Source organism: Eptesicus fuscus, chromosome 9 (genome assembly GCF_027574615.1).
Source record: "Eptesicus fuscus isolate TK198812 chromosome 9, DD_ASM_mEF_20220401, whole genome shotgun sequence".
In the NCBI taxonomy this organism is placed as follows: Eukaryota; Metazoa; Chordata; class Mammalia; order Chiroptera; family Vespertilionidae; genus Eptesicus; species Eptesicus fuscus.
Window position 1 is genome coordinate 14,864,078 of NC_072481.1, and position 13,881 is coordinate 14,877,958.

General features: G+C 39.1%; 1 protein-coding gene across 2 annotated transcripts in view; it reads left to right on the plus strand.

Annotated features, from left to right (window-relative positions):
• The window catches only part of CLIC4 (chloride intracellular channel 4), a 60,573-nt gene extending 47,424 nt beyond the window's left edge, over window positions 1-13,149 (plus strand). For both annotated transcript variants that reach the window (XM_008148073.3, XM_054721277.1), the window contains exons 5-6: window positions 8,149-8,330; window positions 9,741-13,149. In XM_008148073.3, the coding sequence (XP_008146295.1) occupies window positions 8,149-8,330; window positions 9,741-9,905 (347 nt within the window). In that variant the 3' untranslated portion in view covers window positions 9,906-13,149. The remainder of the gene's footprint in view (window positions 1-8,148; window positions 8,331-9,740) is intronic.
• The last annotated feature ends 732 nt before the right edge of the window (window positions 13,150-13,881 follow it).

Genomic DNA, 13,881 nt, shown 5'->3' on the forward strand with positions numbered 1-13,881 from the left:
TAATGACTTCTCAAAGTAGGAAAACTTGGTAACGACACAGCAGAGCACTTGTTAGCAAGAGTCCTGACATCTTATTTCTCTGTTGCTCAGGGACACCCTTACAGAAGTTAATATGGGGGAGAAACTTCCGAGTGTAGGGTGATCTGAAGTGAGTGATCTGCCTCTTGCTGTTTTTTTGTCCCTAACCCTGTGGATACCCAGAGGGGTTCTTTTGGGTAGGAGTTTATGGCAGTAAATGGCCAAGAATACGAAAGCGGGGTGGGGTGGGGGATCAGAGCTGGTTAAGCAAGAATAACATTTTTTAAAATATTGAAACAGTTGCTCATTTCCTTATCACTTGGACAGATTTCCAAGCTTTTCAGGCTTCAGGCTTTTAAAAAATTATTATTAAAATTTAAAGTTGCTGCATTTTATAAATTAGTATTGAATTTCAGTGGTTCCTGGGATAATATTCACTGCGTGAAATGTTTTTCTGCAGTGAAGGAGAAAGGGAGAAGGCGAGTGCTCGGGCCTGGCTTACATCTATTAAATGTGTGTGAGAGGCCGTCTTGGTTTGGGAGCAACTCTCCTTAGTGATTGGCTTTTTGTCGGACTGATGTTTCTGTGTAAGCATTTTACACACTAAGTAAACCGTTACACTGGAGCACGTTCTGTCCGCAGTTTCTGTTCTGTTCTACCTTTTCTTTTCATAAAACTGTCTTTTATACCCAGATACTCTTGCTGCATAGTTCTTTGAACTCTCTTAGTTAAATCATAATGTTTTTATTTCTCTTTGTGGCTTTTGGAAGCTGGGGAGTGGTTGAATTTCTTTTGACACTTGGTGGGAGGAGAGGAAAAAAATGGGTTTGCTTAAAAAAATTGCTTTGGTGGATGGGGTTGAGGGCCGAGAGTGAGTCATTTAGGTATAGCTTTGTATTCTGTTTTTTCCTATCAATTTGTTACTGTCTTAAGTAGCCACCTATGCTTACTGACTGTCCTTAGAATTCTGTAACCGGTAAGAACAAACAACAGTGGATTACACTGTGCATAACTTAGAAGGCCTTATATTAAATTACCTGTTGGTAAATAAGAATTCCAGTTGCCAAGCAACTTCTCCCCACAGGGGCCTGTCACGGCCATGAGACTTTAGAAAACAATGTTCCAAATAATTTTGTACCTTAATTGGTCTCCCTTATGCATATTTGTTGCAATTCTATTATCTGTCTCACACAATTAAATGCCTTAACTAAGCATAGGAAATGAATGATTCAACTTCTTTTCTCCAAACAATGAACAACTTACATAGAGAGATGGATTTGTTATATGGTAAGTCAGAATAGGCAGGTCTTTGATTAGTTTTACCAGCCTGTGAAATATTTTATAAACTCTAATATTTTACAAAGCTTTGGACAATTTTAAGACCTCATTCAAAGTAAGGGATCAAATGCCTAGATGCTACAGTATTTTAGATTGGGGTCCAAAGTAAACATAAGATTTAAAGAATAAAATAAAGGGAAACACTGATGATAGATAGATCAGGGGTCCTCAAACTTTTTAAACAGGGGGCCAGTTCACTGTCCCTCAGACCGTTGGAGGGCCGGACTATAGTTTAAAGAAAACTACGAACAAATTCCTATGCACACTGCACATATCTTATTTTGAAGTAAAAAAACGAAACGGCAAAAACACCCACATGTGGCCCTCGGGCCGTAGTTTGAGGACGCCTGAGATAGATTGAGAGATTGAGAGATTGATAGGTAAAATATATAATTCTTTTGGTAACTTGTCCAAGTTGATTGGGAGTACGAGTTTGTGAAATCTTTTGAAGCATTAAAGGAGATTAATGAGTAATTCCTTTTACGGGGATGGGTTAGGTACGACCTGTCCCAAATCTGTTTATACCTCAGTTAATTTATATAATTTATTAAGCCCCCAAATGTAACTAATAGATAATTTATTAGTCTGTTTGGTATTTATGATAATCTTCATTTCCCTGAATTTACTAGTGATGAAAATCTGCCATTATATGCTCTGAAGCATATTCCTTAATGTCCAAATTCCTATTTCTAAATGGAGGAATTGAATCTTTAGGTTCTAATTAGTTCCTTTTTATTCAAGACTCATTCTCCTTCCCTTCCTCTCTTTCTCTCTGGAAAAGTGGAATCAGAGGATGATTGCTAATCATTGTAGCTATGAAACTGCATTATATATTTAATCATCTTTAAATACGCACTACTTCTCTTGTTTTCCTCTAATGTGTTACCTAGCCTTTAAAAATTGTTTATGTCAGATTACCCTTTATTAAAACTAGCAGGAGATTTAAAATATAGTTTTATCCATGTAAGCGTTCATAATTTGTGTTTTCTTCTTTGTGAATTGTATTGTTTTCTACAACAGTTAGGGTCTTGTTATATTTAATGGCTTCTGCCTTATGTTTACTCATTCGAATTATGCAGGTAATAGAGTTATGCCTGCTTATTTAAAAAGGTCAAGTAGTATAAATATAAATTTAATAAAATTTCAGTGCTCCTTAATCACATTATATAATCTCTTCCCCAACAGTATACATCCTTTTTTTCTATGTAATTTTGCAGCATACATAAATGTGTATTTATATTTTACATTATGCAGTTGTTTTTTTCACATATTATGTCGTAGAAATTCTTTAAAATATCGAACTTTACTTCATTTTCTAAGAAATGCTGCTTAATATTTCATAACATGGATTTTTAACCACTTCCCTGTTGGTAGACATTGAGATTCTCTCTCTTTTTTTTTTTTCATTATAACAAACAATGCTGCCTTGTACTAGATTCCAAATAGGTTAAAAGGTTTTCTTCTCCAAAAGCATATACCAGTTAATATTTCCACTAACGTGAAAGTATTCATTTCCCCATACTTCTGACCCTGGTGTGTGCATATGTGCTAATCTTAAATTTTGCTGTGTTCTCTTAGGCAAAAAAGGGTGTTTTGATTTCCATAATTAATTTAAAACTGACTGTATGGCTTCTGTTATACTTACTCATTTTTTTGAGAGCCTTTGAAAGACCTTTTTAGAGATGCTAGTGTTACTACAGCAGGGGTATTGGAGAACAATAGTGCTACTTATTAATTACAAAAGACAAGGAGCTGCTTTCTGATGGCTAGCTACTGCCCTCTAGTGGTTAATCTCTACATTTTCTTTATCTCAACTTCAAATTCCTTTGTGATGGTTTGTCTTCAAAACTTGTTTATTAAATGATGCTCTTTAGTGCCTTTCGATACTTCTATTTTTCTTTATTTTGTTGGCCATTCCTTATATTGCCACATAAAAGTTATAGCAAACTAATTCAGCATTCTTTGTGTTCACTAATACATCCTTTATTCTGACATTTTTAACTTTGAAAAATTACCCAACATTCTTGTCAGGTTCCACAATTGAACTTGATTGCAGGAGCTGTGCTAAGTCCAAAATTATAGAAAGAACAATAATTGTAATGTTTTGTTATCTTAATTTTAGTTCGTGCCTTATATCTGGGATTCTAAGCATCATATGATATAAACCTTGAAATTTAAGGTATTTTATTTTCTATTGGATACATTTGAAAATTAATTCATAAAAAGGATTAATTTAGAATAGGTTGAAGATTAATAACTTGCGCAGACTTGCCATACCACTCAAGTCCATTTCAGACATTATTTCAATGTTTAAATTCAGGCAATATTATCTTCCTTACTGGCCATGCGTCTGTTCATTGTAATCATACAAGGAAGAAGTTCATGATTTAGTGGACTATCAGTTTAACGTAAACCAGCCCTGAGTTTAAAATGTAAATGTTTTAAAATGTAATAGTAATAGAAAGTACCTGTATCAAGGACTGAACATAACTAATAAATTTTTCTTTCTATTGAATTGATTGGGGTGACACTGGTTAACAAAATTATAAGGTTTAGGTGCACACATCCACACAACACATTATCTGTACACTGTATTGTGTGTTCACCATACCAAGTCAAGTCTCCTTCAGTCACCATCTATCCCCCTTGTACCCTCCTCTGAGCCCCCTCTGCCTGGCAGTCACCACGCTAATAAATTTTTTAAAAGCATATTAAAAACTACAAGATATTCAGTGATTAGATACTGCCTTTTTTGCATTTAAAAATTTTTGTGTGCAGTCTGTTATTTTTAGCTATCATGGAAATTTAGACAATTATAATCATTATCCCAGTTATTTTTATTGTGGTAAAATTGGTTTGTAACATTGCATTAGTTTCCAGGTGTACAACATAACAATTTGATCTTTGTATATGCTGTAATCACCACAGTAATTCTGGTTTCCCCCTTCACCAATTTTGCCCGCTCCCCAACCTCCTTTCCCTCTGATGACCATCCATCTATTCTCTTTCTGTGAGTTTTGTTTGTTCATTTGTTTTGCTCTTTAGACCTACATATAAGTTAAACCATACGGTCCAGGCGTACCTCAGTGACACTGGGTTCTGTTCCAGATCACTGCAGTAAAGCGAGCGTCTCAGTAAATCGAGTCGCATGAATTTTTGGTTTCCTAGCACATGTAAAAGTTACGTTCCTACTGTAATCTAGTAAGGGCACAAGTCTTGTATGAATCATAATCTTTTTGCAGTGGAGGGTCTTGACTCCATGTTGGTGGCTGACTGATCAGGGTGGTGGTGGTTGCAGGTTGGGGGGGGGGGGGGGGGGGCGCGGCTGTGGCAATTTCTTAAAATAAGAACAATGAAGTTTGCCTCCTTGGTTGATTCTTCCTTTCATGGACGGTTTCTCTGTAGTATGTGATGCTGATCGATAGCATATTACCCACAATAGAACTTCTTTCAGAATTAGTCAGTGCTCTCAAACCCTGCTGCTGCTGTTTGAACTGAGTTCATGCAATATTCTAAATCCTTTGTTGTCACTTCAGCAATCTTCACAGCATCTTCACCAGCAGATTTCATCTCAGCAAACCACTTTTCTGCTCATGCATTCGAAGCAACCCCTCATCCGTTTTAAGCTTATCGTGAGATTGCAGTGATTCAGCTACATCTTCAGGCTCTACTTCTAATTCTAGTTCTCTTGCTGTTTCCCCCACATCTGTAGCCACTTCCTCCACTGAAGTCTGAACCCCTCAGTGTCATGCAGGGGGGCTGAAATCCACCGCCTCCCACCTGCTAATGGTGATGTTTTTACCTCTTCCCATGACTCATGAATGTTCTTAATGGCACCCAGAATGGTGACTCCTGTCCAGAGGTTTTCAATTGACTTTGCCCAGATCCATCAAAGGAAGCATGATTTATGGCAGTGATAGCTTTACAAAATGTATTTCTTAAATAAGACTTGAAAGTCAGGATTGCTCCTTGATCCATGGGCTGCAGAACATCAAGAATTTTCCTTTGCATGAATTCTCAGCTTGGCTAATTGTTTGGCACAAGAGGCCTGGCTTTTGGCCTACCTTGGCTTTCAACATGCCTTCCTCACTGAGCTTAATCATTTGTAGCTTTTGATCTAAAGTGAGAACTAATGTGATTCTTCCTTTCACTGAACACTCAGAGGCCATTGTAGAGTTTTTGATTGGCCTGTGTCAATATTGTTGTGTCTCAGGGAATAGGGAGGCCTGAGGAGAAGGAGAGAGATGGGGGAATGAATGGCCTGTCAGTGGAACAGTCAGAACACACACAACATTGATTGATTAAATTCAGTTTGATATGGGTGTGTTTTGTGGTGTCCCTAAATAATTACAATAGTAACATCAAAGATCATGGGTCAGGTATCACCATAATGAATATAATAATTATGAAAAAGTTTGAAATATTGCAAGAATTACCAAAAATGTAACGGAGAGACATGAACAAACACTGTTGAAAATGGCACTGAGCCCTGCCAGTGTGGCTCAGTGGTTGAGCGTTGACCTATTAACCAGGTCATGGTTCGATTCCTGGTCAGGACACATGCTGGGGTTTCGGGCTTGATCCCCAGTAGGGGATATGCAGGAAGCAGCCCATCAAGGATTCTCTGTCATTATTGATGTTTCTCTCTCTCTCCCTCTCCCTTCCTCTCTTTGAAATAAATAAAAATATTTTTTAAGAAAAGAAAAATGTCACTGATAAACTTTGCTCAACACAAGTTGCCACAAACCTTTAATTAGTAAAGAACACAATATCTGTGAAGCACAGTAAAGCAAACTCAGTCAGATGAGGTATCTCTGCATTTGTCTTTGTCTGACTTATCATCATACCTAATAAAATGGTAATATGCAAATTACCATCACTCTGCTACGCCCACGATTGGGCCATTGGGAGGCTGGGGGCGGGACTCGGGGTGGCCGATTGGGCTGACTCACGAGTCCCCGCCCCCCATTCCTCCTGCCGTCCCCAACGGCCAGCGCTGCGGGAGGACCCATGTGGCCAGTGGAAGGCACCAGTGGCAGGACTCGGGGTGGCTGATTGCGTGGCTGCCCGCACCGGTTTTCCTCTGGCCACCCGCCGATCGGAGCGCCTCCCGCCAGCGCGATCAGCCACCCAGAGTTCCTCCACCGGTGGCGCTGGAGGAACTCAGGGTGGCCGTTTCCTCTGGCCACCTGCCGATTGGAGCGCCTCCCGGATTGGCCACCCTGAGTTCCTCCAGCGCCACCGGTGGAGGAACTCTGGGTGGCCGATCCGGGAGGCGCTCCAATCGGCGGGTGGCCAGAGGAAACGGCGCTGGAGGAACTCCAATTGCGGCGCTGGAGGAACTCCAATTGCGCTGGCAGCCGATTGCGCTGGAGGCCAGAGGAAACGGTGCTCCGATCAGCGGTGGCCAGAGGAAAACTGGTGCTGGCGGAAAACTGGTGCCAGCAGCCAGGTGAAGGAAGGTCTTTTGCACGAAACTTCGTGCAACTGGCTTCTAGTTTCAGTATAAAATCCATCATTCCTTTTATCTAGTTAAGGCCACTGTCTGTTGTCTGAACTACTTGAAGGGACCAAGGGATGAGCAGGTGGGAGCATTTTGGAAGAAAAATGTTGGGTGAGGATATATTTATGTTGCTGGTGAAATATGTAATAGGCAGCATGGGAAACTTTGCCTTTTTCCATAATAGACCTAACTTTATTCAAATTTATAGCTAAATAGGTTGTCAACTCATAATATTTAACTTCCTTTTACAACCAAGTACTGTAATCATTTGTGTAGGTTTACATATTCTGGGAGTGGGAGGTGAAGGTGGATTGGGAAGGTGAAGGCTAGAAAGGATGAGAGATGGTCTGTCTATATTTATTCCGTATTTCTTTCTAATGATGTCCCCACCTCCTCTCTAATAAGGTCACTAACTTGACTTTCCAGATGTACAGGGTTGACTCTGTCCCACTTCTCTCTCAGTCACGACAATTATAGCATCTTAATCTGTTTGTCTAGAGACACCCTCAATTCAGCTCTAATCTGATCTCTGTTTTTCATGTTAGTATGCAATACGCTATTCTTGGCTTCCTGTGTAATATTAGTGCAAAAACTCCAGGTTTTTTGCTCAGATTGTTTGCAATGGGGTTTAACAACACATTTTGTGGTGAAAAATCCAAATATTCTTAGGGGAGTAGGACTTAAAATTGAGAGTAAAAAATCAGCAGGATTTTCTTCCCTAGAATTGAACTAGTAGGTTTGCTCTTTCTCATCAATCTTTCCAGTTTATTTTTTAAAATATATTTTTATTGATTTTAGAGAAGAAGGGAGAGGGAGAGAGAGATAGAAACATCAATGATGAGAATCATTGATGGGCTGCCTCCTGCACGCCCCATATTGGGGATCGAGCCTGCAACCCAGGCATGTGCCTTGGCTGGAATCGAACCCAGGACCCTTCAGTCTACAGGCTGACACTCTATTCACTGAGCCAAACCAGCTAGGGCCAGTCTTTCTAGTTTAAACATCAACTCTGCTATGTGTTCATATGTGCGCTATTGAGCTATTAACAAGATTTTACAGATACCGCTGTCTGAAACTGTCATGCTTGTTTTCATATTTATCTGAACAGATTTGTTTGTCTCACCCCCTGCCCCATGTAAGTAATCCCAGGAGAGCAGGCCCCTTGTCTGTTTTGTTCTTTGTGCTCCGTGTCAGAGCGAGCATTTGACCGTTGCTGACTGAAAGAGTAATGCTTCTGCTTTGGGGTTTGGGTGGGCTCCCTTCTGACAGTATCCCCATCTTCCTTTCAGCCTTGGAGAGGGGTCTCCTGAAGACACTGCAGAAGCTGGACGAGTATCTGAATTCTCCCCTCCCTGACGAAATTGATGAGAACAGCATGGAGGACATTAAGTGTTCCTCACGCAGATTTCTGGATGGCAATGAAATGACATTGGCTGATTGCAACCTGCTGCCCAAACTGCACATTGTGAAGGTAGGCCTGTAGGAAGTGGCGGCTCATTGCCACTCGACCTAGTCAGCTATGTACCAAGGCAGCACTTCCTTCGTGTGCAAACTTCTCTGATCTTCTGACATGAGTAGGACCGCCCCTCCCCCTCCCCCCAAATAGTGTAATTTAATGCTGCTTAGGCCTTATACATCATAGAGTTAACGAAATGGAAATTATGTCTGAAAATTGAGGTGTGTGATAAAGAGGAGTATTACATTTTTCTCTGACTGCATAAAAATTCAGAGATGTAACAGGTAACTTTGGATTGGAGTTTGCTAACTGACATGTAATCAGATTCTGCTCTGTGGCCACCTGGCTTTTTCTTTCTTTCTCTCTTTTATTTCAGAGAGAAAGGGAGAGGGAAAGAGAGAGAAACATCAGTGATGAGAGAGAATCATTGATTGGCTGCCTTCTGAATGCCCTCCACTGGGGATTGAGCCAGCAATGCAGGCATATGCCCTTGGCTAGAATTGAACCCGGGACTTGTCAGTCCACAGGCCGACACTCTATCCATTGAGCCAAACCAGCTAGGGCACCTGGCTTTTTCTGTTCAAGGGAAACATGCTTATTAAGCATTTATTGTATGAGACACTGCTAAATAGAATAGTAATATTAAACACTAGTTGTGCAGTAAAGATTGAGATAGAGAAACACAGATCTAAAATAGTGTGTGTGTGTGTGTTTTATGTATCTGCCCAGGGATTTCCAATGGCCAGAGCAGGTGTTTGCAGTCAGTGTCACACTTTTGAATCTCTGGTGTGGTTTGTAGTCCTTGTAATTATTCAAAGTAGAGGTCCGGTGCACGAAATTTGGGCACTAGACAGGGGTGGGGGGCTCCCCTCAGCCCGCCTGCACCCTCTCACAGTCCGGGACCCCTCAGGAGATGTCTGCCTGCTGGCTTAGGCCCACTCCAGTCAGACATCCCTCTCGCAGTCTGGGACCCTTTGCTCCTTACTGCTCACCTGCTTGCTCCTTATTGCTTGGCTCACTGCCCCTTAGCGCTGCCGTGGAGGCGGGAGAGACTCCCGCCACCCCCGCTGCTTCTGGCTATGTGGCGCTCTCCCTGTGGGAGTGCATTGACCACTAGGGGGAAGCTCCTGCATTGAGCATCTGCCCCCGGTGGTCAGTGCACGTCATAGCAACCAGTTGTTCCACTGTTTGGTCTATTTGCATATTGGCCTTTTATTATATAGGATTCTAGTTAGATTGAAGGTGACTTCTAACTTCATTCTCCCCCTTCTCTGATGAAATGGATAGAATGGTATAGAGGACGTTAAGCTTTCTTTCAAATAGAAGTTCTCAGAGTTTAACAAAATCAGTTTTCCTTAAAATCTAGAGATGCTTCTGGTTAAACATGGAAAATAAATGTTAACTTTTGATCTCTTTGTCTTTCAGGTGGTGGCCAAAAAATATCGCAACTTTGATATTCCAAAAAGAATGACTGGCATCTGGAGATACTTAACGAATGCTTATAGTAGGGACGAGTTCACCAATACCTGCCCCAGTGATAAGGAGGTTGAAATAGCATATAATGATGTAGCCAAAAGACTGACCAAGTAAGATAGCACTTATGAGAGAGGTCTTCACATCGCTTCCTGATTACGAATATGCTTTTTCTAACAGACTGCTCCTCTTCCTATAAAATAGAAATTTTATTTTGCATTGACATGGCAGTTATTCAAGATTAGGATAAAGGATAGATCAGTAGCTATCTTTAAACATACACTCCTAAGCAGTATTATTTTAAAATTATTTTACCCTGCCTACCTCCCCTACCCCAGATCCTCCTCTCTTCTAATTTGGAGACAGTTCATCGCAAACTTTTTACTTTAGAGATAGTTCCCTATCTCTAGAGCCCTCCCTATTTTGTCCTTTCACTGCGTATAGATGGCAGGACTGTTGAGGTGCAATGTTTAACTGTTAAAAATAGAAACCATGACTTCATCAGTCAGCCCTAAACTGGTGCATAATGCGTGGTACAAGGGATATTTATGTATTCTTGGAATTGTATAATATTTAGTGAGAGTATATGAAAGGATTGCTACTGTATCACAATCTTCTGTTTCAGTGTAGTCTATCCTGGAGATGTACTAAAGGCGTCACCACCAGGGGAGAGGGCCTTCCGCAGAAAGTCACTACAGATTTTGCTATTCTGTTTTGTACATGGATTTTCACTTTTCCCAAAAGCATCTATTCTTTACACCAATGATAACGTCTGACACTATGTAGAAGCTAAAAGTTTAGAGGGAGGGATAATATTCTCAATCTTTTTTGAGCATTTTATCCATATAAGCTAAACCAACGGGCACCTTGTATCTGTCTCAGTGTGGCGTTTGCTAATGTACTTTGTCCAGTGCCATTCATTTGGAACATTATTGCTTTCTTTATTTTAAAACGCTCCTTTTTAGGTCAGCAATGATCTTGCTGTTGGTAGATCTTTTGAGCAACACTACATACACTAATACTTAGTTGACTTAGCTATAGCAGTACAATGAATAGTAATGTAAAAATTAACGCAGAAATTAAGGTTTGTCAAAATATCAAGTAGAATTTTGTTTCTAAAGCTTATTTAATGTGGGAGACCACAAAACACCCATTCTCCATCCTATATTGAAAATAAGACAACAAACACAGATTAGCAGCTGTTCCATCCCACTCCCATTTACTGTTAGTCTTTGGGCTCACTCCTTTTCGACTAAATTCCAGTTGTTCTGGTGAGTGCGTATTTACAGCAGTTTTGCATAACGTCAGCCATTGCGTTCCCTTCCATTAAGTTTTTCTACAGCCACGTTGAGGAATAGCATTCTGCATGTTTGTTTCTTAAATTGAAGTTCTAAAGCAGGATTATTTGTGCTCTAACAAGGGAGGATGAACTCAGTGAAAACAAAACGAGTTTGCTGTGTATTTACTCTTTTTTTTTTTTCAATTGGACTTTCTAGGTACTACTCCAAAGATGCGGTTGTTACTAGAAAACTTTCAGTAATTTTTTTTTTTTTTTAGCCTAACTTGTTTAAGAAGTGCTACTTCTCACAGGCTGTTTTTGGAAATTTTAAGTATATTGCTTTAAAAGGCAATGATTTCCTCCCTTTGACATGCTAACATTTAGTAAGCACTGGCTTTATGGAAGCAACCTGATTTTTATAAGCATACTGCATTTTTTTAAACCTCCCAGTAATTAGTACAAATAGATAAGTAAAGCTCCATATTGTATCCATTTGGCTCAGGGAGATAAAATTCTTTATTGCTGATCAAAAGGTTGAGCACCCACCTTTTGGATGCTGATTTCTCTGGTTCCAGGAAGAAGTACTACAGGTTATCTATTGAGAAATTCTATAGCATTAGCTTCTTTGGGTAGAAATGTCACATTTGCCACCAGTACACAGACAGCTACCATCACTTCCCCTATTTTTAAATAGTGGTAACTTGGCATTCGGCTAAAAGATTCAAAAGAAGGGGTGTTGTTCTTTCCAGTGAATGGTGGGCTCAGTGGTGTGGAATAGAGAGCTAATGAGGAAAGAGCATCATTCCTTAGAATAGAATGATGAAAAATACAGTCTAAAACTCAATTGTGAATTATTTTTACCTTGGATATTTACTCTCTATCTTTGAAAAATTTATCCGATGACTGTTCTCTACCTTTAAAAAATGTATCCCATGATGCATCCCTCTCAATGTCCAAGGAATAGGTAGGACTGTTACGACATTGATGAAGGCAGAATGATTTTTTCTCTGTAGAACGACCTCATTACTTTTATCAGGGAAGTTAGTTAAATGAAATTGAGATTGGCAAATGGACAACAGCCAGTAAGTAGGGTGATCCCAGCAAATGCTCTTTTACCCCATCTTAGATTGGTACCAAGAAGATAGCTTAAATCTGAGGAGATTGGGGATAAAAGTTTACATGACAATTCATGTGTATGGGCTGACATAATGGAAATCATCTGTTATTATTTCTGCAACTACTGAGTCATTTCCCCCTTCACTTACACCAACAAGGAGATTAGAGTCTGAATGGAAGCTCTGTTCCCCAAGGGACTCTGTGAAGTTTTCGTGTTCAACAGTTGGAAAGTTCTCCATTTCAGTTGATGACTTTCTTTAAAAAGAAAAAGTAAATGCAGTTTTTCTGTACAGCTCTGTTATCTTTTACTAGGATTGTTGTCTTGTGATGAAATTAATATAAGACTTTTTTCTTGGTAACTTTGGCTTAGACAACTTACCTTTAAGCCCTTAGCAATCTGTATACAATTAAAACATTTCTGACACATATTCTTACCCTAAATTAATCAACTCTAGAATTTAGGCAGTTTTACTTCTGTTGAGTTTTGCGTCTCTCCAGAGTTGCATGTAAATAGCTTTTATTTCTGAGCATTTAAAATAGCCATTTAGAAAATATCTACAAGGTAAACATGATAAATATGTATTTTTTTCATGAACATTTTGATACACATTTCATCAAGTTGATCAACCAATTTCTTATACTGGCTATAATAGTATTTGATTCAAAGAGAGGGAAGCATTCATTATCTATATACTATATGGGCTTTTTTATTCCATTCTTTACAAAGTATCAAATGTTGGGACTGTCAAATTTTTATTTTTATCACGGGAAATAATTCAACTCCCCCGGTCATAATGTTGAACAGAATTGGAGCGTTTCCTTTAAAATCATTTGAAAAGGCAAATGAAAGCCTATTGAAGAATGCTTGTATTTTTCTTTTGTCTCTGGACCCAGTATATTGCTGGCAGCTATTGTATTAAAATAAAGTATATTTTCACTATCATTAAAGGTTCTTTTTTCTCTCCCCTCATGAAAATAAATAATAACTTGGGATAAAAGGGTTTTATTTTAGACTTCTTTTCCCACACAAGTGGGTGATTCAGCACAATACATTAAAGAGGAAAAACCATATGGTCGCAATTGGTGCATAAATAAGTTCATAAAAACTTTAATGGTACTCATTCTTATAAAAATAGAAATAGGTAAAATTTTAACAAATCTGATAAGACATCTGTCAAGAACTTCCAGCAAATTTCATATATAAATATGAAACAGAAGCCCTTTCATTAAAGTCAGGAATAAGACAGGATTGCCCTCTATCACAGCTATTTCCAGCCACTTTCCATAGCTACTTTATTGAGCAGCATCCTAGCCAGTGCATTAAAATCACCGAGAGAATTGACCAAATGATTGTTCTTTGCAGGTGAATGCATATACATAAAAGAAATCCAAAACAAAGTACTATTAGAAATAATAAGGAATTTCAGCCAGATTACTTAGATACAAGAATGAGGAACAAAAATCAATGTAACTACTATAGACTAATATTTACCACATTAAGATTAATAGATGATCTAGTAACACTGGTTTCTTCTGGAGGAAAACTGGGTACCTGATGAAAATGGGTGGGAAAGGATCATTTTCATTTTTGAACTTTTAGGATTTGTAATAAACATATTACCCTAAAAAAGGTGGCTTTAAAAGATAAAGGTAAGGTATTTAGGATTAAATCTAACAAAGAATGTACAATTCCTTTAT